Raw genomic sequence first — 24,180 nt, 5'->3', positions numbered from 1 at the left:
CATGCCCCACATGGACCCACCATCCAACCATGTAGGATTTGGTTTCTCTCAGTGTTTACCTGAAATCTGCTATATTTTTATTGGATCACTCAGAAAACAGTCAGCCAATCAGAAGAGGCTCACTGACCTGCTGTTACTAGAGCTCCAAACAGAAGGGAGAGGAGATGTAAAACTACATTGAGACCACATATATATCTTCTTATGGATCAAAACTTTAAATAAAATTCTGGAAAAGTGTAAAATACATGACCTTTAACCGATTTTGAACACTAGCAAAACATATATTATAACTGAATCAAATCCCTATATAATATCACACTGTTTTTTTGTAATGTGCTTCCTTTCATTTCTTGGCATGACCATAATCCTGTCCTGTTTCCCATAATACTGCCTGTGGCTCTGCATTCACACCAACACCTACAGAAATATGGAAACACACACACACACACACTAGGGCTTGTCTACTGTTGGCCTGTGAGCAGCTCAGCTGGAACTGTATTGGGCTACACGCCTTGTTAAGGGCATTTTGGCAACAGTGTATACATAAGTAATTCATTTTCGGGTATTAAGTAATAACTTTGATCTCTGGTTGGTTTCCACTCTCAGGAGCTAGTGCTGATGTAGTAAATATTAACCGCAAGTTCATTTCCCACCACAGTTTTGCATTATGCTGAAACTTGTTTTTTCTCGTCCGTTTTTTAATTTTTTTTGGGGGGGAAGCATAATTCACATTAAACACCCCTGGCCCTGTGGCAGAGTTCTCAAATTAAGCAACATTTTGTTCATTTACCCATGATAAAGTTGTTCATTAGAAAATATACTTTGCCTTATTCTTTGTTATTACCTTGCCATTGTAAATGCCTTGGGAGCAATTAAACATGTGAAGTGCCCAATTTTCGGTCCTCGACTTCCAGTACTGAACTCTATCTGCATGTTGCACACATTTCCTATGAACTAATTAAAGTGAATCAATGACACAACCCTTTAAAATGGCGGCATATGTCACGGCCATCAGTGGGGAACAAAGGACCCTCTTAATTATTTTGTTCCTGCCGTTCCTGTAAACGGCTTGTCAAGGCAGCAGACTCAGTAGCCAACTCCTTGAAAAAGGGATGTCATGTACACACACACACACAGACAAGCACACAAACATAGACACACACACTGTCCCCTGTTTCTCTGTGACGGCTCCCTCTCTGTCTTATGAAAGACTAGTAATTGTACTACAACAATGACAATGTAAGTGCTTAAGTGTGACGGTCCCCTTGCTCTTCAAAAGCGCAGCATCCCTTATCCATCATTGGCTCTGGGGAGCAATTTCTTGGATGCTGACAACCATATCTTATCTTCAAGATATTTTTTTTTCTTTTGTAAGCCCTCCTCTGGCCCATGTTGGCCAAGTCTAATTTTGAAAAGTATGCTACATCCTGATATAAACATGTACAGTATATCCTGATCTTTTCAGCCTCCGCAGGGTGTTCCTCATTCATTTGCCCTGTTCCTCTGCTGCATCCTGCGGCCCTGCTGAAACACGCAGTTTAACATGAGTACGCATTAGTCCTGCTATGAAGACTGATGGACCAAGGGAGACCATGTTTTTCCCTGCATTGCAATTATTTACAATGCCTCCCTGTAATCTGAAATGCTTACATCCTCATGATATAAATATAAGAAATCATGTTACAGTAGAGCCTCCACTTTTAGTCACAGCCTGGGCTGTGGATCCTTGGTGGAAATGGTGACAAATAAAGGGGAGGGAGGTTTGAGGGTACTCTGGCAAATGACAAAAAGTTCGCACATGCCAGTTGTTTATGAGCATGCTTATTTTTTTAAGGGTTTCCCTTAATGCCCATCTGCAGTGTTGCCATAAATGCCCATCTGCAGCCCAGGAATCTAAAACTGGCTTTGAAAATCAACTGGCGGTCCTCCAAGTATGTCATCTTCTCCTCTGAGAGAATAGATGAACAAGGATGGATGGATGGATGGATGGATGAATGGATGAGAGGATGCCTCGACACGCTTGTTTTCTCCACCTCGTTACAACCGTTTCTGTGTTATCAAGAGCTTTGGCCTGCCACACTACAGAACAGCACTACACTTTGTATTTGACAACACTCTGCCTCACAGTGTTAATCACCTCTTAATTCTTGCGTTATTCCCCATCCATGCCCATGCATTTCAATCAAATAGGTGCTACTGTCCAAAAATAAAGCTGGTGACACTGCCTGGAGAGATGTGCTGTCAGTCTCCCTGTCTGATCATGAGCTATTATCCTCTCTGCTCACAGACAGGAGAGAGAGCTACACCAGTGTCTATGTGATCATGATCAATACATAATCACTTTCCTGTCACCGCAATGGCGCTATCAGGGGACAGTCCAGCCCCACAGACCAGCCATTTTAGAAAAAGGCTTTGGCACGCCATCTTTCTGACCTAGAAAGTGGGAGGGGGGGGATGAACTGTGGCTAAGTGAAGGCTGGACTCATTTAAACAGTCATTGCCATGGGATGCATTATTAGATTTGCACTATGCTTGGGTTCATTACATTAGTTTTCAATGTGCTGTTGTAAAAAAAGCGATAGCTGGGAGATCAGACAAAAACTATTTACTGACTAAAAAAAAAACAGACTTATCTCCTGACTAATAGTAAATGACAGGGGAACAGCTACAGTAAGTGCGAGTTAACATCATTTATTACATGGCTTCATTGAACAATTGTCTAATTGGCCAATGAATGCATTCTGAGGTTTGCAATTTCTGAATAATAGACGGCTTTTTCATATTTAATCATGTCGCTCCACAATCAAGAAGTCTAATTGTTGATAGTAATCAAATTATCGCTGACAGCAAGTGGGAAAAAAAGTAATTAACTGTGAAGATTTTTCCAGCACAATGTCAAAAATGTACCTGAGTACAAACATTATAATGTTAGTGAGACGCTCAGTAGTCTTTATGCACTTCAGACACTGTAGCTAAAACAAAAATAGAAATGCCGGAAATAGGGCCAACGCATCATCACAGAATTGTTGAAACGGACTGTTAGAAAACCATAACAAACTACTTAAGTAAAAAGATGTAAACAACACAATGCCACAGCGATAACATCACATTTAACACAGGTGTAACATCATAATCGCTTACATGCTAAACAAGTAGACAAAGATTGCATGCTTGTTTGGTGTGAAGATATTTTTTGTTTCGGTGATGGAAGCCTACCTAGACTGGAATGTGAGCTTTAATGAACAAATGAGCGGGGGTGGGATTGATTGATGCATTGTTAAAAAGAAGCTTGTAAGTTTAAATGGTTAGCTGAATGAAAGGTCAATTTTTAGTTTGTAACTTTATATTGTGAGTTTTCTCTTTAAACCTGCATACATGGATTTCTTTGACCACTTGGGGCAGAGCAACAAGCTCTGAACAGTGATATCACATAATAAAATTTATATGGCAAACTAAGCAAACAGTTAGCAGACATGGGGCAAGATTTCTATTCATTTTAGCTGTTTTTGAAGTGACCCTGTGAACGTAAGTCTAATTTCTTTAGCTTCTAAATGCACTTGTTTGCAGTAGCTAGTTGCTAACTATCTCTCTCAGGTGTTTTCTGCTAGCCAGGTACTGTTAACAGTTGCCAGTTGGAAACTAATGAAGATAGCAATTGGATAGTAGGAAACGACCCATTAATAATGTTATTAATTGGAATAGTTTTAACTACAATAGCTAGCGTTTAGCAGCTAGTTTGTGTGCAATTTGTTTACACTAAGTAGCTTGTAGCTAACAAGCTCACATTTTATAATAACAAATTTCATATTTATTTTATGAAGAAATTTTTGAAAACAGTCATGTCTGTTCAGTTCTTCTGAGCAGCATTTTACATTTTTTAGCTGCTCACACCTGCTGTTGACTTATGGCTGTAGTGTGTGGTGTGTTCCTCTTCTCTTTTTTTCTTTTTCAAAGAAAACTTTGTAATATCTAATATCTGCTTTGTGCATATACAGTAGAAATAAACCATCCACATTTCTGTGCTTCTGCCCCGCTGCCCCTTTCTCCCTGTTTTTCTCCCTCTCTCTTTCAACCCCTGCAGCGTAAAGCCAGTCAGACATAAACAGTATTGTTTTACCCGGGTAGGGCTCACAGCAGGGCACTGTTAGCCCCACGCCTCATGCAGCCCACAGCTCTCCCCATGCCTCAGTGATATCCCTTCTCTATGGCTCAGTGCTTGCATACATATGAATGCCCCCTGTCTTCTACCCTTCACGCCTCTGAGCTGGTCCGAGCTGAGCAGAGCCGGGATGTTACACGGCTGCCACGCTTGTTGGACGTAGGGATATTGAAGAGAATCTAGCATTCCGGCAATAGTAAATTAACTGTAATGACACATTCTTTTGAGTGATTATAGGTATGATGGTACTTGAGCTGAGAGTGCTTCCCTGTGGTGTGGTTTGCTGAGTTGTACTATGGGTGAATTCTGATCAATAAGGGCGAAAAGTAAAAAAAAAAAAGAAAAAAAAAAAGATTGTAGCTCATGTTCTTGTTAGAGCTACTGGAAGATAGAACCTGTGTGCATGCAAATATTATAATGAACACTTGGTAATAGTTTTGTGCAATGCAGTGTTTTGCACTTTGCAGAATATCACATAATGTGAGCCACATCTTTGCAGAATCATTTTGTAGAGTAGTATAATGTTTTATTTCATCTTTTTTTAAATCTTTTTTTCAACACTCTTTATTGTGGTCATTATTGTTGGTTATTTGACAAGAAAATACAGTATTCCCTATTTTCCTTCCATCATTCAGCAGCCACTAGCAGGGGTTAGATACTCAATCATTGTCATTAAATTCCTGTGTGTCAACTGAAATGTTGTTGTTTTAATTGTTAATTGTACCGCTTTAATGTTGGCGATACAAATAGCAAGTCCAAAAACTTGCTATTTGTAGATGAAGTTGTAGACAAGTGTAGTTTTTAATTCCCTCTCCTGTCTCTTGATGGCTCAAACCCACATCTTTATGACCTTCCACTGTTTGGTTATCCTTGCAATACTTCTATGGAAATAAGCATGTTATAGAAATTAGTTGCAATGTCCTTCAACTGGCAGTGTGTGTCTAATCGGGCTGCATCCCCCAATTTATCCCCTCCCTGGTTCAGAGGAGATTCCTATTGATTTCCTAACACTGAGTCAGCCGACAGAGTAAGTAGGAAGTGTGTGCCCTATTATTTGTTTCAGTTGATAAAATAGAAGGCTAGACCCTCATGTCTTTATTGTAGGGCCCATTCAGAAACAACAGGCCCTTCAACCCCCCCCCCCAAAAAAAAAAAACAAAAACAAAAAAACAAAACAGCTGTAAAGTTGATGTAAATGCCTCATATACAATAATGGCACCTTTGGAATTGATGTGTGTTGAAATTATTGTCATGGTATTAAATCGTGTGAACTTGAGAACATGATTAATGAGATTACACTCAGCGGGGGAAAACAAGTGTGAATGCAGGCTGTATTTTCATACATGCTTAATGTGTGTCACCCTGTGGGTTACTGCCCAAACCAACAGAAGGAGATTTGCTTTCCCAAGAGAAGGTTACATGCAATCTCTCAGTGTCTGGGCATCTGCTAGACAGCAGGAGAAGCCTGAGACAAATCCATTTGGACCAGAAATAGCATGATTGCACCTACTTCCACATCTCTAACAGGTTTGACCAAGAATGGTGTGTACAGTAAGTAACACGTTTTCTGGCAGAAAAGCTGCCAAAGCAGTGGAGCGCACAGGACTTCATGTGCATTTCATGTTTACATTTTCCATTGTAGGCTTTTTACATAGATAATTCCTCCCCGCACGGCTTTTGTTTATAGCAACCGTTCAGCTTTTTCATCCCCGGAAGTTTAAAGGTGTTGTGTTGCTATTATTGTAATTGCTACAATGCTACAGGCTTCAAATAAAAGCCAGAGACAATGTCCCTCCTACAATTGAGTTTCTGTGCCGATTGCCTGGCCTACAGCTGCATCCATCTCTGCAGTGTCCCCGAAATTTCTACGCATTATCAAGGGGAAGGATGAACTAATCTGCAGTGATTTGAAATAGGACCAAAACACTGGCTTTCCTAATCCTTCATTTTTTTTATCAGGGGTGGTGAGGAGCATTTTACCCCTGTGGGAGGGAAAGAAAGAGGGAGCTATTTCATGCTTCACCAGTTCCACTGTTTTTATGAAGATTTTTTCCTACCCTCTACTACCCCTGGTTCAATCCATAGTGTAACTGAATTTATAAAGCCTGTTTGCAATAGTCAGACACCTTTTAGAAGTACGAAGGTACTTTTCATAATTAGGGATGTGTAGATGGCTGCCTTCTCCCTCTGTAGTGGTAGTAATTTAACTTTAAGGCAGATAAGGCTCTGTATCTCTGGCGGAAAAAAAGAGGTGCAATTTCCTTAGCTGTCTTTCATTTTATTCATTTGACAATTGGCAAACACCTATGGCACACAGGATATAATTTGCTTCCCAGCATTACTGCATGAGTGCACCAATTTGGATTATTGCAAACATCTGTGGAATATAATTCATATAATTATGTTTCCTTACATTATGTCAACCAATTTATTTGATATTTTATTTACTTATCTAACACGTTTGGGGACATTTCCACATGCTGAAACTCTGAATAGCAGATGCGGTTAACATCATATGCTGAGGTGTTTTCCTATAGTACAGTCAGTTCCATAATGCACAGCGTTAAAACGTACTGTGAAATAACTGGAATCTCACAGTTTTTTGTTTTTTTTTCATGTAAACTGGGACTAAGTGATCTAAGCAGAGAAAATTCCAAGTGTATCAGCAGCTGACATCCAGTTATAATGTGCAGTTTTTTTTTTCGTTGAGACACAGCAGAAACACAGAAACAAAAAGGAGCTCATTGATCTGCTGTGATCTAAACAGAGTAAAAGGCACGGGGTATAACAAGCAGTAGGAAATTTACAAGGTAAGCTTTGGCAACACAACAGCATAGGTCATGATAAGACTATGAATTACTAGAACACCTCCGTCTCAGAGGACCACTTGAGGCTCTCTCACTGTGAAATAATTGGGTTGCAACAGTGAAACTCCTACTCCAGTTAGAGTGTAAAGGTGGCTTTTCGCTTTGTTTTGCTGTTTGCAGGACCACAGACAGAGCAGCGACTATTAATCAATGGCGGACACGTGTAGCTGACGGCGTAAAGAGGGAGATGAGTTCACAAACTGTAGCTGGATGTGGAAAACATCTTTCGTGAATGGCTGATTATGAAAGGGCCCTTTATGTTTTGCTGTGGCGGAAATGTTTTTTTGACATAATATTCCCAGTTTGTTTTGTAAATTAGACATATATCTTAAGTCGTCTCTGTGCTCCACATCGGTCAGCAGGTGAGTTTGGGGGGGGGTTTCAGCGTGCCAGTGGAATACAGATGTCTGATTTGTGGGTTACACAATGTAAACTTTGTGAAGATTGTGTTTCCATCACATCTGGCACTGCATTTTTTTTATTTTCATGTTTTAATTCATGACTGGAGCCTCTGAATCACAATGTGAGAGCCAAAAACTCACACTTGGCGGAGGTCTGCGCTACGAGTCTTTTTTTGTCTACACTGGACAGACTTCGGCGCCTGTGGCAGGACCCGTGCTTGTCTGCGACGGGGGACATCTCCCTTTGTTGTCAGAACACCTCCAAACATCTTTCACAGAAACAATTACCATACCATCTGTAGCTTCCTGCTAGCACGTTGCTCGCTGTCAGCACGTCAGCTCGCCCCCCCCTCCCCCTCCCTCTGACACACCACTCCCTCACACTGAGACTGATGAGGAGCTAGGTCATTGTGATTTAAAATGGATACGTTTAATTGCGTTAATAGTCACTTTGTATTCTGTTTTTTTTTTCAGATGCCTTATAATGGAGTTGTCAATGGCGGATTGAATTCTCACTAATGTAGTTTCTGATTTGCCTTGAGCATTTGGCGGAGTTGGTGTATTGATGAAGGCCACTGTATACATTTCCTGCAAACCTTCAATAAAAAACTTAATTTCTGTTAGAGTGAATATTGTTGCTGTGAAGGTAATGGCTGACTGCACTGGTTTTAAATGAATAGTGATATTGAGTGAAGTTTTCACAGAAAGTAAAGTGTTTTTCTTTGAGTGCTGAGGCTTATGATTTGCTCAAAGTGATAAGTATCAAAGACATATGGTACATTTGATTATCTTTCAATAGTGTATTCAGGTGCTGCAATACACCTGTTAGTGTGTTTATTCAAAGTTTTGCAAAGTCTTGAAAACCAACAGCTGTGAAAAACATGTATTACTTGTCAATTTGTAGATATGATTACTTTTCCTGCTGTGTTATAATGAATATGTGACACATCCATCACTATCATGTTGATTTGCACACAGGCTAACATGTCCAGCAGAAGCTAGCATTACGAAGGTGACTAATCAGCACTGACATGACTGGTTTGCTCAGTTCTACCAGACACCCGTTACAACATATTTCATCTGAAGTCATGTCACATTTTGCTGCAAGTAATTGACACTTTGATGCCAGGACTGTAAACACACAATTGAAAGACAAATTAAGGGCACGGGGAGGCACATTACCAGTTGCAGTTTGTTTTTGTGGGTTCACATGTTGGTTCAAATATCGTGTTGTTTTCAGTTTGAACTCAAGACTGAAACATTGAATTGGGTTCTTTTTTTGCATCCAGTTAGGGACTGTACATAAGTATTACAGGGAGAAGAGATGAGAAATGGAAGGTGGTGTATTTTCTCATTTAGTGAAGGTAGTCTGATGTTTTGGACAAACATTTTCCCACAAAGAAATTATATTTTATTTCAGCCTTTTCTTATTTCACAGAGCTGCCACCTATGACCAGCTCATTTACTCAATGAATAAGAGAAGAGATAACTTCATTGTGTGGGATGCACAATTTGCCATCGTTTCTAATGTGAGGTTTGGTGGATATTGTGAAAATTATTACTGCATTTACATATTAAGTTTAAAAGAACGCCACTTTTAATTATTTGTGCAGCTCGAGTTTAGTATTTGTTGTCTGTTGTATTATTTTCATACATTAGAGGGGAGGGTCAAATTTTTCTATTTCAAGCAGACGGTCCATTGGACAATCATATAGTGTCTTGTTGTTTTTTTTTTAAGTGAACCATATGGTTCAGCTTCCCTCCCAATCCCAATAATTTTCATACAGTCCCTTGCTTAGGAAATTAAAACAATGCAGATAAAATTCTTAGAAACTGCCAGATTTCATCTACTCTGCTGCACAATTGGCAGTGGGTTGTAAAAGTCTGACACGAGATGAGACAGATGAGACTTTCGAACAAATCAAACCCACTTAGGGTCAAACAGTCTCATCTCGATTGCCTCAGCACTTCCAAACTGCACTTCACAGCAATGTAGAGATGATTCCCTTCAGAGTTATACTTCATAACTGTCTTTCTGTCCCACAGGTACCCCAGTTACCCGGGTAACAGCTTCAGATGCCGACGATCCAGTGTATGGGAACAGCGCTAAACTGGTCTACAGTATACTGGAGGGACAACCGTATTTTTCCGTAGACCCTAATTCAGGTAAGCACAGTAGTTGTCGACTTGTTACTGTCTCCAACTTAAATTGAACATGGAAGACATGGCATGCTAAACGCAACACACCCAATAACAGAGAGGACCAATATAATCTCTATGACTTAAAAATAGAGACATAAAAGGATGACACCTCTGTGGGGCAGCCTAACAATGGAGCTCTTTGTGCTGTTAGTCACTGTTTGCCTGACAAAGCCCGAAGAAGATCTGTGTGAGATCGAAACGTTGCTTCATTAAATTTAATGGGAGCTATTAACACAGTGTGCAAATCCTTTGTCTGTTTCTAACCAATGGAGAGCATAATGTATTACAAAATGTAATGAATGAACGCCACGCCCATGATGGGACAAAAAGGAAAGAAATAGACTTTACAGTAAGACAGTGATTACATCTAAGGATTATTTCAATAGTCCTCTTCTTCTAGACAGGACCAAGCACATTAGGCCAAAACCTTTTTAGTATTTAAACATTGTCCTTTTTCATTACCACTGTCGACTTAGATAAATGAGCTTACAAAGTCACCTCAGGTCAAGTAGCAGGCTATCAGTGTTTGACCAAGTCTTTAGGTAAGTACATCCGAATGACATTTACGAATAACTTTACCTTAGATGGGTCCAACTTATTGTGCATAGATGCAAATTTGCCGTGTTAAGGTCACACCTCAACTGTGAAGCCTGTCTTAAGCTCTCAGGGCCCAACTGTGTATCAGACACCAGGAAAACAACTGGGTGTTCAGGCTATAGCAGGGCTATAGCAAGCAGGCTTTTAAGCAAGCAGTATCAAGTGGAAAATGATCGAAAAAGTTCCTTGCTCCAGCTGAAATATTTTGACAATCTCTTGTCTAATAGCTGACTGTTATACCACTACAACCATGTTGCAGCGGTTCTAATAAAAGTATTACAACTGTTGACAAGTGCTATCCAAATGTTTTCAAGCTTTCCGCAGCAACTTGAAGGCATCAGGGTTTTCTAAAAAAAAAGTCCCTGCTCTTACTCTGGCAAAAATCTTGAGACATGCTGCATCTCAAAGAAGAACATTATTGGTATGAGTCGTTGTGCTTTACATGCCCAATGTTCAAAGTTGTTAATGACCAACTTTGATTTGAATGGAAATATTCAAATGTAATATATCCAACCCTGTCTCCCAGAAATGATGTTTCTATACAACTAAATTGCAACAGTAAATGTGTTTTGAAGGAAACATAATTGGATTTGATTGGATTTGTTTGACTTCATTGTCCACCTCAGTGGAAATTTGTCTTTGTCTTCTCCCAGTAAAGAACAGTCAAAAATACATGCAATCCACATAACACAACACAACAGAATACACAACATACAATAATACTAATGAGCAGGTAGCAGCAGCTGTTAACAGCAAAAAATCACAAACAAACAAACAAACAAACAAACAAACAGAGAGATGATGCTCCCCCAACATCATAATGCTCACTGCATTAGGTTTTTCTAATAACATGAGCAAATGTTATTAATTAACATACTTAAGGCTTGTGACCTCCATCAGGCTCATCAATCTGGAGTGTCGCTGGAGTTTTGACCTCTGTAGACTTTTTCCTCTCTCCGGTCTCCTTGGAAGGAGGTGAAGTTTTGCCAGAAATCTCTACTTTGCTTCCTAAGTCACAAACATGTTGAATCTGAACATATCAATGAAATGTTCAAGGTCAATGTATTTTTTCCATCAAAATAATTGATCCTGCAATTTGCACTTGTACTGACTACAGCCTTTTTACACTTTGGGTGTGTGTAGACACTGGCAGCATTGCAGACTGTGCTCTGGTTTCATACAGAACAAGTTTAAATCAGAAAATGTTTATTTACATTTCATCAAAAAAAAAAAAAAAAAAAAAAAAAATCTTTCCCTACTGAGCCCTAGTCTCTGTGTGACAGTGGAACCACAGCCACCTCCTAGTGACTCCATGGCTGATAATAAATGCGGCGTATTATTCATCCTAAAATGATGTTGCCTCCAAACATAATCCAGACGATTATGTTGTCATCACAACATGATTGGTAAAGCATAATTTCTAGGAGTCAGGATGGATCTATGAGGAAATCAGTTTAGCTTTTTGGCTACTTGGTAAACTGTGACATCTAAACATCAACAAGACATCTAGATCCTGATTACATGAATATACATGAACATTCAGGTGTGTATCAACAGAAACTCCTCTTCCACGCTGACATTTAGGCTGGAGGGTCATCCTCTACCTGCAGCATCTTTTAAACCAACCAGTTCATTAGAATTCATTAACATTCATAGTTTAGTTTCACATTAGCTCATATTGATTTCTAATGTTGCCTGGGTTTTGGCAGCATCAGTCTCTGTGCTGCCAATATTGTGGATTCCAATGAAGAAAAAAAAAAAGAGACTGAGGTGACAGCAGTGAGTGAGAGGGTGGCTTTTTAATATGCGTGTGCACTGCCTGCAGGTGCTACAAGTTGCACAGGTTCCAGCAGGTGGAGATGCAACAGCTTTCCCACCTGCTGGCCCACCTGAGGTAATCTAATTGTGTTGTGATGCATTAGGTTTAAAATTCATATATTTCCCGAAAGGACAAAACAGGGATTTATAGTGAAAAAAAAACACACTTATCATAAGACCATAGCCATGGCTGCTAATGTGTGTCGTTAACCACTATCTACTCTATATGTCGATGCTGTTATGTAACCTCACCCCTTTTTAGCAAGCCCATAAGGGACAGCATTACCAAATGCACGCTAAAAAGGAGCTGACCGTGTTGGTTATAGCTTAAAAAAAGTTGTGTAACAACAACAGGACTGCAGGTAACTCAGCCCATCTGTTTTTTGAGATGCTGGCGGATTATCGCTGCATGTGGCTGCTGTTCAGTCAGGCTCCCAGGCTCGCTCCCTTCTCCTACCCCCTTCCCTCTGCAGCTGCACACTCGCGTATGTTTCAAAACACAAACAGTGCACTGAGGCAAAAAAAAAAAAAAAAGAGCGTGTTACTGGCGGCTCCATAGCTAAATTGAGGAGCGTATACCTTTAATTAAAATGTTAAGTTTAAAAAAAAAATGTTGTTTAATGTGTTAAATAAGAAAAACACACACAGCTGATTTGATGAGTGAAATGGAAGTAAGACCCTATAAGCTGTGTCAACGGCTTCCAATAAATTTAATAATGCAACATTTGATCTTACGTCAGGCTTCGTCAGACAACATTTAATGACAGCACAAATGAAAAGCATCACACACACACACACACACACACACACACACACACACACACAAGATATTACCCACAGGTGATTGGAATCTACATGATAAAATCACCTCGGCCCTTATACTGAACCAGGAGGGTGCTGAGTTAGTGTTGCCTCTCCCAGCTGGAAGTGTGGGCTAGACGTGTAGGTGGCTGAGGACAAAAGTATGCCTCTATCACTGGAATACACTCAGACAAATACAATGGTTTTCTCTATTGTGTTTGTCCCGGTTTAACTAGGTCATCTGATGGTTTGAATGCCACAGCCCTATCTGATCATGATGTACTCAATATCACCACAATTCAACAAAGGGCCGCATGGAATTCATTATTAAAACTACAAAATTATCAGATGAGTCATATAAGTGCAGCTTTGCATCACTAAGTTGCGTGTTTTCCATCAGCTGATTGGTCGTCCTAAATGCTAAATGGGCCAGCACTCGTATGCTGCTGTGTAACATCATTGGCTTATGAATTTAAAATAATGCTAGTAATAATAACAATAATGATAATAATTACTTCTTCCTTTCACAAGGCAAACTCTTCAGCAGCGTCATGATGCATAAAGTTATCTCGAAACAGATTCCAGATTGGATCTTTAATTGCTTTTTCAGCTGACTTTTTAACATGTGTCTGTAAGCAATATGATTAAATAATGGTGAAATTACATTAATAAGAAATGAGATGGAAATCGACGACTCGCAATTTGGAAAACAGCACACAATAAACAAGCTGAAAGAAAGGGAGTCTCAAAATTTATGTACATAATTAAGATGAATACTCGGTTCAACACTTGGAAATTTGGGCTCGTCCTCACTGCTATAGGCGTCCCAGCGTTCCGAGCGTCTGCAGCAGCCGGAGCGTGGCTATAGAAAACGCACTGAACGGACAGTTTAAGGATTAGCATTCATGCTTTGTGCGATTGCGGGAGCACACGCAGATGGCTCATTCAAGTGAGCCAGATGTTTTAATGAATGTTAATGAAAAATAAAAGGTAAGAGGAAAACAACCATTAGAATGCATTTGACACTTATAACACCACATTGGAAATGAAAAGCATTCAATAAATAAATAAACATCATGCCCCAATTCATCACTTGGTTAATGGTCGGTGAAGAAAAAAGAAAAAGAAGTTGAGGCAAATATCTATGGAAATGAGTGTTTGTCTATCCTCCCTTTTCAGTGATTAGGAATTAATTTGAATAATTAACGATGATCAACAGAGATGAGAGTGTTGCTTCTAGCAGGATAACTGAAGTATGTTTGAGAGTGTGTGTGTGTGTGTGTGTGCGCGCGCGTACGTGTGTGCGTGTGGAAGAGAGAGTACTAGTGTTGTTTGTGTTGCTGTTTTTATTTATGGATTCATTTGTTTGTGTGAGTGAAAGCGAGGTAGGCCTACCTCATTGATGCCAGTCAGAGATCTTACTAAAATCGGACTCGTGATAGGCTACTTTGTTTTTTACTGCTTAGACTAGTGACATAATACAATGTGTGGAGTATAAACACTCGTATATGTTTGTTTATTCCTATTAGCAGAGCAGAAGGAATAATAAGAAGAGTTATATTAAAGTCCTTTTTAATTGGGAAAGTTAATGTTTTAAAAAGTCAATGATGCTGTGATTATGTTCACTCACTTTGTCCTTCAGACTCTCTTAATGTTACCCATCTATATATACAAGGATGTGAGAAAATGCACTTTGTACTGTATGCAGTGTTCCAGTTTCTATTATGTCATTGTGGGGGATTTACAGCAACTGCTGTAATTCCTAAAATAATAACCAGGGCCTTTATGTACCTCAGCTGCAGAGGTTAACAGTCTTTACTTCTAATTCCCTCTGTTTAATAATTGGTGATACCAGTATTTCAGTATGAAGCCTCGTTTTCATTCACTCATGTTTGCCCTGTTAAAGTTACGTGTTAAAAGTCTCATTTTGTATAAAGATAGATTTCCATGTCTTGTTTGATTATAAAGCAGCTCTAGGTTCTATATTAATACTGTGAAAGTATCAGAGCGCTCAGTCCACAGAGAAATGCACACAGCCTGTATTCAGAAACTGAGCCTTAAAACCAGCCGTCAGGACTTCTCGAACTTCTGTCACGACTAATCAGCCACCACTCTCAGCCCAGCCCACCCGAAACCACTGTCCAGCCTTGCACGATTTCATTTCTCTGAGTGTTTACTTGAAATCTGCTATATTTTCATTTGTTCACTCAGAAAACAGTCAGCCAATCACGAGAGAGGCTCAGAGCCTGTCCAATAAAACACCGGAAAAGTCACAAATATGGGACCTTTAATACAAACTCAACACTTCCTGTAACCGTTTCAAATTAGTCCTTTAACATTTTCTGTGGACTGAAACCCTTTATTTCCTGACAAGGCTTTTATTGCTCTGACGTGCTGCAGTAAGCGTATTGCCTCATTTCGAGTTGCTGGCGTTTCTGATTTTCTTACCCACCCACTGATGTGGCAGCCGACCAGTGCTCCCGATGGCCAGTCAAAATCAGAAATGGATTTCACTGTCAGATCTCAGACTCCTGTGACAATAGCCTTTTTATTCTTTATGTTTGTATTTTAAGATCATTTTATATTATACTGAATTCTAAATAAGTGGTTTGGCATGCCCTGCTGTGTGGTGCTATCCATGGTGCTGAAAGAGGGATTTAATTCTGACATGATAAATTAGCACTTAGACTTTTGTTTTGCTGTGTATGATGGTATCCCCCATGTGGCAGCAGTGCAACGTATAAAATCCTGCAGCTACAGGTCAGGAGCTTCAGTTAATGTTCACCATCAAACATCAGAATTGGGGAAAAAATGTGATCTCAGTGACTTTGACAGTGGCATGATTGTTGTTGGCAGGCGAGACAGAGTATTTCTGAAACTGCTGATCTCCTGGGATTTTCACACACAACAGTCTCTAGAGTTTTTTTACTCAGAATGGTGTGAAAAACCAAAAACATCCAGTGAGCAGCAGTTCTGTGGACAGAAATGCTGTGTTGATGAGAGAGGTCAGGGGAGAATGGCCAGACTGGTTGGAGCTGACAGAAAGGCTGCCGTAACTCAGATAACCACTCAGAATGCACAACACATCCAACCTTGAGGCGGATGCGCTACAACAGCAGGAGACCACGTCAGGTTCCACTCCTGTCAGCCAAGAACAGAAATCTGGGGCTGCTGTGGGCACAGGCTCACTGAAACTGGACAGCTGAAGACTGGAAAACTGTAGCCTGGTCTGATAAATGTGGATTTCTACTGAGGTGTGCAGATGGAACAAAACCTGAATGTCTGTGTAGGATAATATACTTGCTACAATCCTTTGTTAATTGAGTTTAAACAAGTTCAAAAGTTCATTACATAATTATCATTATCATTATTATTATTATTATTATTGCGTCATATTTGTGACCCCAAAGAGTTAAAGGTCCCATATTGTATAAGATGTCTTTTTGGATTATAAAGCAGGTCTAGGTTTTATATTAATAATGTGAAAGTATCAAAGTGCTCAGTCCACAGAGAAGTGCACACAGCCTGTATTCAGGAACTGAGCCTTAAAACCAGCCATCAGGACTTCTGTAACGACTAATCAGCCACCACTCTCAGCCCAGCCCACCCGAAACCACTGTCCAGCCTTGCAGGATTTCATTTCTGTGAGTGTTTACTTGAAATCTGCTATATTTTTGTGATGTCACAACAATGTCTCTCAGCCATGCCCCAAGCCCCATCCACCGGGACGTATCATCCAACCTCGCAGGATTTGTTTTTTCTGAGTGTTTACCTAAAATCAGAAAGCCAATCAGAAGAGAGGCTCAGACTATCTCTTCTGATTGGCTCACCAACCTGTTGTTACTGATTCCAGAGAGAAGCCTAAGCGAGGAGATGTAAACTACATTGAGATGGTTTTTGATACTTAAAACTACAAATATATCTTGTCATAAAGTTGCTTGTTCAGTCATTACCCTGCAGATGTTCATGATTTATAGAGCTATATAGAGAATGATGGTAATAGCAACATGTAATGCTTATGGTGGAGAAAAAACCCCAACCCCAGTGAAACAATGGTAAAATGAAAGAAAGCTTGTTATATTGGATAATTTAGATTTTCTGAACAAGGTTACAGCTCCTTCCCCCAGTACAACCTTGTTGATGAGGTAGTTATTTTGTTATATCAAACTCTTGTCCTTCACGTTCTCTAGTTGTTAGATCATCAGTGTTGCGTGTGACCTCCAAAAGCAAAAATCACCCTGAAATTGTGCTACATCTCTGAGGAATATCTATCTCAAGAATAGAAAATGGAGGCACAGACAACATCCTAACCCCTCCCATGTTTTTCATCATAGCTAAGCATATTCTCATTGTCTGAGGCAGCTCAGGACCGAGGCAGGGTGTCATGCCAAAGCCTGGCTTTTATGAGGGGTTTTATATTCATTTGATGATCCTGCGGGCCTCTGTTTCCTGAGTGGATTATCCGTATATGCCGGTGCTGAGCCCTTTTTATATTCAGCGCTGTGGCAGAGTCAATAAGGTCCATTCTGCATACAATATTCAAGATTATACAAGACAGACAGCATAATTCACACTCAATCAGAATACAAATGACTGCAGACAGCGAAAGAACGCATTTGAAAACAAACACAGCTGATTCTCAGTGCTGGAGCTGGCTCAGTCATGACCACCTTGCTATGCTCACAGAGACTTGCTTTTTAAGAGAATAAACTTGCAGGGAATTCTCCTCCTCCACTCGGTATGGAGCTCTTGTTTTGTAAAGTCATGGTTTGAAATAATGCATATTATAACCTCGAGAGTCAGGTGGGCATGAAGGTTACTGTAGGCATTGTTATGCTTTTTTTTCTTATGCTTGCCTGTGCATACTCTCATGAGCATCATTAAAATGTTGTGCAGAGTATATCAGTCATGTTTATAATTGCATTAATGTGCTATGAACTGTTTCCACCTCCAGCAACCATAAAAATTGCTCTCCATGGGATGGATCGGGAGATGAGAGAGGAGTACCTGGTGGTCATTCAGGCTAAGGACATGGGAGGACACATGGGGGGCCTGTCTGGAACGACAACAGTCACCGTCACACTCACAGACATCAACGACAATCCGCCAAAGTTCTCTAAAAGTGAGTCACTTCGCGACCTTAAAACATCACAAATCGAATTACGAGGAGAAGCAAATGACTGCCGCTCTAAATGAGTATTTCTCTGATTGGTCATAATTGGGAAAAATAAATGTTATCTTCTAAATTTCATCAAACAGGCTCCTAAGAAGCTCATTCCTCTATAAAGGCGGCAATGTCTAATGATGATACAGTGCTGTAATATGCTTCCACGATTTAGTTTAATTTGATCAACATTTCTAGAGCTATGTCTCTTCCTCCACAGGTCTGTATGAGTTTATAATACCTGAAGACCTACCATTAGGGAAAATGGGCGGCAAGGTGAAGGCAAATGACAGAGATATCGGTGAGAACGCCAAGTCAACATACAGCGTCATCGAGGGAGACGATCAAGGCGTGTTTGAGATTATCACGGACACGCAGACACAGGAGGGGATTCTCCGACTGAAAAAGGTAAGACCTAAGAAACTCAGCTAAAGTCACTTCTTCATGATCTCTGTCTTTGTGACTCACCGACCGATTGTCAAACACACCGGGGCCGTGGGTTGCAGGGTGCAGGAGCAACAAGGTGCATTTTTCTAATGTGAGCCAGAAAAGGTATAGCAGCTACATCAATCTGCTACCAGCTAATGACTCGAAGGCATGGGCAAATGCTGTATAAAAAATAAAAATAAATCATGTTTTTCTTGCTAAATGGCATGCTAACACGAGGACAGATTGCTGAGCCTCTTCTGTACCACTTCTATGCCTTAGCATTTGAGAGGAGGCTTCACTCGAAAGTGTAGCATTAAATATTAAAAAACTGGGGGCTGAGTAGCTTGGGAGCTAAAGGAGCATTTGCTTTTTCTGTATATATTACTAAAACCTATATTTTTGTCAATTCCAAAAAACCTATGGCAGAAAAAAAACATCACGTTCACATGTTGCTTGCTTGAAGTAAAAGATGAATATTCCAGCAGGTGTAGACATTCAAACACATTTGGCAAATGTGTGAAAATAAGAAGTCTGAATAGCTTCCTTTTCTTACACTATACTGTTATTTTCACATTAGTCTTTTGGGCTGCAGCTGTTTTAGCTTATAGCAAATCGCTACATATTGTAAATGTGTTCAAGCCCTCATTCTAACATTGGGTAAGTTCTGTTTTGCTGACACCCACATCACCATCGCCATAAGAGCAGATGGACTGCACCCAAAGTTTTTTGCAATGTTAACACATCCACATGTGAGAGATGGAGTTTTTCCACTGCTGCCCTTTGAAGGAACTTCACCAGAGCAGTTGCTGGGTAACTGCCTCACTCAAGGGTACATTGGCAGTAGCTGTTCCAAGAAGAAAAGACAATACATGTTAAATTTGTTCATCTAGATATTCCCAGGTGTGTGGTCCCGAGGCAAACAAGCGACATTCCCGTCATAAAACCTGATTTTGTTTCACCTTGAGGCGAACACATTAGCACATAATGACACAGTGCAATGTGTCGTCGGTGGAGCATTGTATTGAATTAGCAACATTGTATTCATCAGTTCATTTTAAAAGTATGGCAGAGGCTAAGACACATGAGACACATGCAGTATGAATATAAAAGTTGGATTAAAGCTGTAGAAGTTTGAACCTGGACATTGTTGATCGCCTGTAGACATTTAGAGCATGAAATCCTATATTCTGCTCAATGCTGAAATTTACATTTGAAAACTGCAATGCATTTTAATAACACTTTGACTTGCAAGCAAGTTGAGACAAAGCTGCATCTCAAGGACATCTGTGAAAAATCAAACTGAGATTTGAACACATGCTATCAAAGATAGCCAAAGCACATGCTATTTATATATGTATGTATTCTGTATCCTAAGTCTATAGAAGCTGTGCCTGGTAGAAGATGTTTGCATATATTGAATCATACGCATGATTGATGGATGGGCGTTCTCAAGTCTTGAGTCATGGTTGGTTCAGTGTCTGGAGAGAACAGCTATACATCACTCAAACATGGAATGCCATTGTGTTGTGATGTAAAATGACATTACCCCAAGGACATGCGGTGTGACTTTGTCAAAGTGTGAACAATGAACTGCGTGGGAGGTGGAATGTATAAGAGCTAAGGCAATCTGCTGAGACTACGATTCACTGCCACTAAAGAAAACATCAGCACTGGAGAACAAACTCGACACAAAGTCATAAAATCTAACTGTTGACAAAGCAAATGTCAAATGTGTTAGTCTTTTAGGCAACCTCCACTTCCATGTCCCGCAGAGAGCCTCACTCTTCCCATGTCTGCTCGGCTTTCTCTCTGTGGCCCTTGAGTCGGTTGCCTACATCACTAAGGCGAGATAGATGATAACGTGTTGGGAAAGTCGCGAGGCATTTGCACACTTAGTGTTTCTTTGCATCCCTCCAGACAGCGGGGTCCCAAGTTTAGACGACTTAAAAGAAGCAGTTGTTATGCCGTCGCTCTTTTGTTCCTCACCAGTGTTATCCTGACAGAAGAAAAGATTCAGCGTGACTCTTTCTCCAACACACCCTGTCCCTGTCAACAGCTGTACGGGACTGTAAACTGCCATCTAACGCGGAATTCAAATTATTAAAGATCCTTTGCGGCAAGGTTAAAACATATTGATCTAACTGAGGCTGGAGAGGCACAAACCAGGGCAGAGATTCTTTGCTGTTTGGGTTTTTAAGCTTTTTATCTGCCAGCCCCCAGGCCTGTCGAGGGATGTTAGTGGGATGCTGAGCTTTCACCCCTGCAGCCAACGCTGAACTTTGAAGTCTCTAAATGGCCTGTGTACATACTGATTTGATGCTAACGCTTGAGAGAGACCGAAGAATGACACAGCAGGGTTGTGGTGTGGGACACGGCGGCGAGGGGGTGTCAACTCAGGAGAAAGAAGAATGTGTCTGTTGCTGTCTCTGTTTAGAAATTTAGCATCATTCAGCTAAGCCATGTTTGTTCAGGATCATACAAGAATGGAAAACTGGCTGTGCAACCTTGACTCCAAAAAACCTGCTACATACTGTAGCTCGACAGTTTTCTTTTTACACTCATGAAACTCTTTAATAATCAACGGTAGTTGTACAACAGTAGCACTATGCATACTAATAAAAATCAAAGTGGTTCTCTCTGGATTACTCATTCAAAGCGCTCGGTTCGTTTATTGAATTAATAATTTGAATGGGTCAAAATATGACTTGCATCCTGATTCCAAGGCTAGGATAACATACAGTATTTAAAAGAGCAGCTTGCATAGATGCTTTATTTGATTCTGTAATTGATAATGAAAAATAATTTTAATCAAACTTTGCTCTGCTAATCAAAGAAGCTGTTTACTGCCATGTTTTCCTTAAACCATTTAAGTGGATTTGGTGTAATTAAATATGCCAGCCCTCCCAACCCCCTTCCCTTTCAGCTCTTTGTTAGGACACTGGGAACAAATGTAATGAGTTGTTTCCCCATGCTGTCAAGTGGGAATAACACTGAAATATTTTGATAAGGGGGAAGCAAAGTAACGTGAGCCTATTTTTCCTGGATTAATTCAATGTGGTGCTACATTAGGTGAAGAGCGTCAAAAAAGTTCTTGTCAAGCTGCTTTAATCAGCATTTTTTATATTGACAATAGATCAGGTTGTTATGAACGATGTGAAATTGGTCAGTTAAAGGGATCAACCTACAGGAATTAATCATCTGACTCAACTGTGGATAGTTTCAGCATCCTTTAGCTCATTGTTTTGGTTTCATGGCCCACAACAGCTAAAGAAAAAAAGTGTTGTGTTGACAGCTTGTTCTGCTAAGTTGCAGAAAAACAACAAACAAACAAACAAAAAGCAAAAGTGCAGCTTTAATATTCCAGATTTGCAGCTTTAAGTTTCATTGGATGATGCAGCTTTAATTTTGATGATTAATGATTTAAATTTTGTACTTTTTACAGTATAGCCAGTGTTGACTCATATTATTAACACTGAATGGCAGAATTTCAGTATTCCGACAATAATATGTGAAACTACTTACGATAAAAAAAGAAAGAACAAAAGAAAGAAAGCAAGAAAGAAAGACATTACATAACAGTAAAGTGCCAGATAGCATCACCTCTGTTGGACATCAGCCATCCAAATCAATGTTTGTACCAATAAATGACTTTCAAATAATACATCCTAATAAAACTTAGGCCTTTTTCCCTCTCCTCATTTCCATATAATGGTTTTGACTATCCAGCCACAACCTTATACAGGCTCTTACTCTCCACTACACTCTGAATTAATCCATTGGCTTGCGGTCCAGCCACACTCTGTATTTTCTCAGCACAGACGGCAGGATCAGAGAGAGAGAGGGAGAGAGAAGGAAGGAACGGAGGGTGGGTTGGTGTCAGGAGTGAGGAGGAGAGGGAGGAGGAGAAGAAGGGGAGGTTAATAATGAAAGTGTTCCAAATAGCTTCTCTGACTGTGGAGGAGTGGGGCTTGGAGAGGCTTCAGGGGCTTAGGTCTGTCTACTAGTGTCCTGATGCCAGGAGTGTAGGAGTGTGGAAGTCAAAGCCCTGGGTCGCCTCTCCCGTCCCCTCGGCTGCTGCTACTGTCTCGCAGCCGGACCAGACGCCCCTCCACCCACATGCCCCCTCTGCCCCCAGAACTCTCAGCACTGGCCCTGTCTGACCTCAGGGACAATTCCTCTTGCTCTCATCCTCTTTTTTTTTCATACTGAATACATTTCTCGTTTTGTTCATCTCCCTCCTCTTAGTCCTCGCCTTTTCCCCAAGCCAGCTCCCATCCCCTCAAGCGGCAAGGCCCAGTTTTGATTTCCCTATAAATCCTGGTTATGGAGCGTGGAAGTGACTTGATCCCATTATTCTAGTAGTATGAGAGCGACCAGAGGTGATTCAGAATGAAATTGTGACAGTCTGGGGTGTCCTCGGAGATGCCAGAAGAGTAAAATTGTGACTCTCCTCTTTCTCTTAAATATTAATGAAGAGGCATCTTTAAAAGAAATACGGTATAGCAATTGAAAACAGAGATTAAACAGATATGTCAGTCACACAATGACATGTCCTGCACAAAGCAATTTTTTATTTATTTGATGTGAGCTGGTTGTGATGGCACTGTGAAATAATCTGCTGTCACAGAGAGTGTTAGCAGAGAGATTTTATGTTCTCTCATGCCGATAAAGGCTGGAAAATATTCTCAGGATGTGCAACTCTGTCAATAATTGTCATTTATTGTGACTGATTTGATTTAAATCAAACTGATGATCAGATAAATAAATCAAAGGCCTGCTCAGAACATCCACTCGCTCACTTTATAGTCCACTATATAGTGAATCGGCCATTTTGTTGCGCTGTTCGAATTTTCAACTGTAAATTTTATCCACTCTATGGTGCACTGCAAATTTGTCATGAAGCGCACCAAAATGCAATGTACAGAAGATGCACACAAAGCTAGACCATCATGCATTGCGGCCTGTCTTGTAAAAGTGCCGCAGAAGACGGTGTCATCTCGCTAACAGGCTGGCTGCTAACGTTAGCTGCTGGCTAATGTGATTCTTCCAGGAGAGTATAATCCTCCTCAGATGTCTCGATCGCGCAGTGGCTCGTCTCCTCCTCTGCCTGATTGGCTCACCGACCTGTTGTTAGAGCTCCAGAGAGGAGCCTGAGAGAGGAGATGTAAAACTACATTGAGATGATTTAAAACCACAAATATATCTTCTTCTGGGTATTAACACTTCAAATAAAACACAGGAAAAGTGTGAAATATGGGACCTTTAAATTCAAGTTTAAAAGCATTTTCAGCAACAGTGTCAAAACTACTCATTATGCAGAGTGGCCTCTTTTAGATTCTTCTATTGTTCCTAATCTTGCTGGGTGAGGTGGAAGTAACTTTTACTGCTCTGTGATGGGTAGTTTAAAAGGGTCCAGGAGCTTAAAAGAGAATTATTTCAAAGCAGCAGAGACCAAGATCTCTCCCTACTTTTGGTCCCTAGTATGAGTCAGGCTCCAAAATCACTGGATACATTCCCTATAATGAAACTTGATAGCGTCTTTCACAACATCCTTCCTGCCTGGTGAACAACACAGACTTTCTTATCTCTGACTTTGTTCTTTTCCAATTCAAGGTGACCTTGATGACGAGGTCAAAACTGGATGCAGTGTGTAAAACTTGTGTCGAGTGTCCCTTTAATCTATAACAATGCATTGTATTTCATGAGCTGATCTTATGTTTTGTCTGTAAAATGTCGATTTTA

General features: G+C 40.3%; 1 protein-coding gene across 2 annotated transcripts in view; it reads left to right on the top strand.

Annotated features, from left to right (window-relative positions):
• Window positions 1-24,180, top strand: part of cdh8 (cadherin 8) — a 102,521-nt gene that overhangs the window by 58,797 nt on the left and 19,544 nt on the right. For both annotated transcript variants that reach the window (XM_056371828.1, XM_056371819.1), the window contains exons 4-6: window positions 9,474-9,593; window positions 17,800-17,967; window positions 18,230-18,417. In XM_056371828.1, coding sequence (XP_056227803.1) covers window positions 9,474-9,593; window positions 17,800-17,967; window positions 18,230-18,417 — 476 coding nt within the window. The remainder of the gene's footprint in view (window positions 1-9,473; window positions 9,594-17,799; window positions 17,968-18,229; window positions 18,418-24,180) is intronic.

The sequence above is a fragment of the Seriola aureovittata genome, chromosome 1 (assembly GCF_021018895.1).
Source record: "Seriola aureovittata isolate HTS-2021-v1 ecotype China chromosome 1, ASM2101889v1, whole genome shotgun sequence".
In the NCBI taxonomy this organism is placed as follows: domain Eukaryota; kingdom Metazoa; phylum Chordata; class Actinopteri; order Carangiformes; family Carangidae; genus Seriola; species Seriola aureovittata.
The sequence above is the reverse complement of the archived record's forward strand: the minus strand, read 5'-3'. Positions and strand labels throughout refer to the sequence as shown.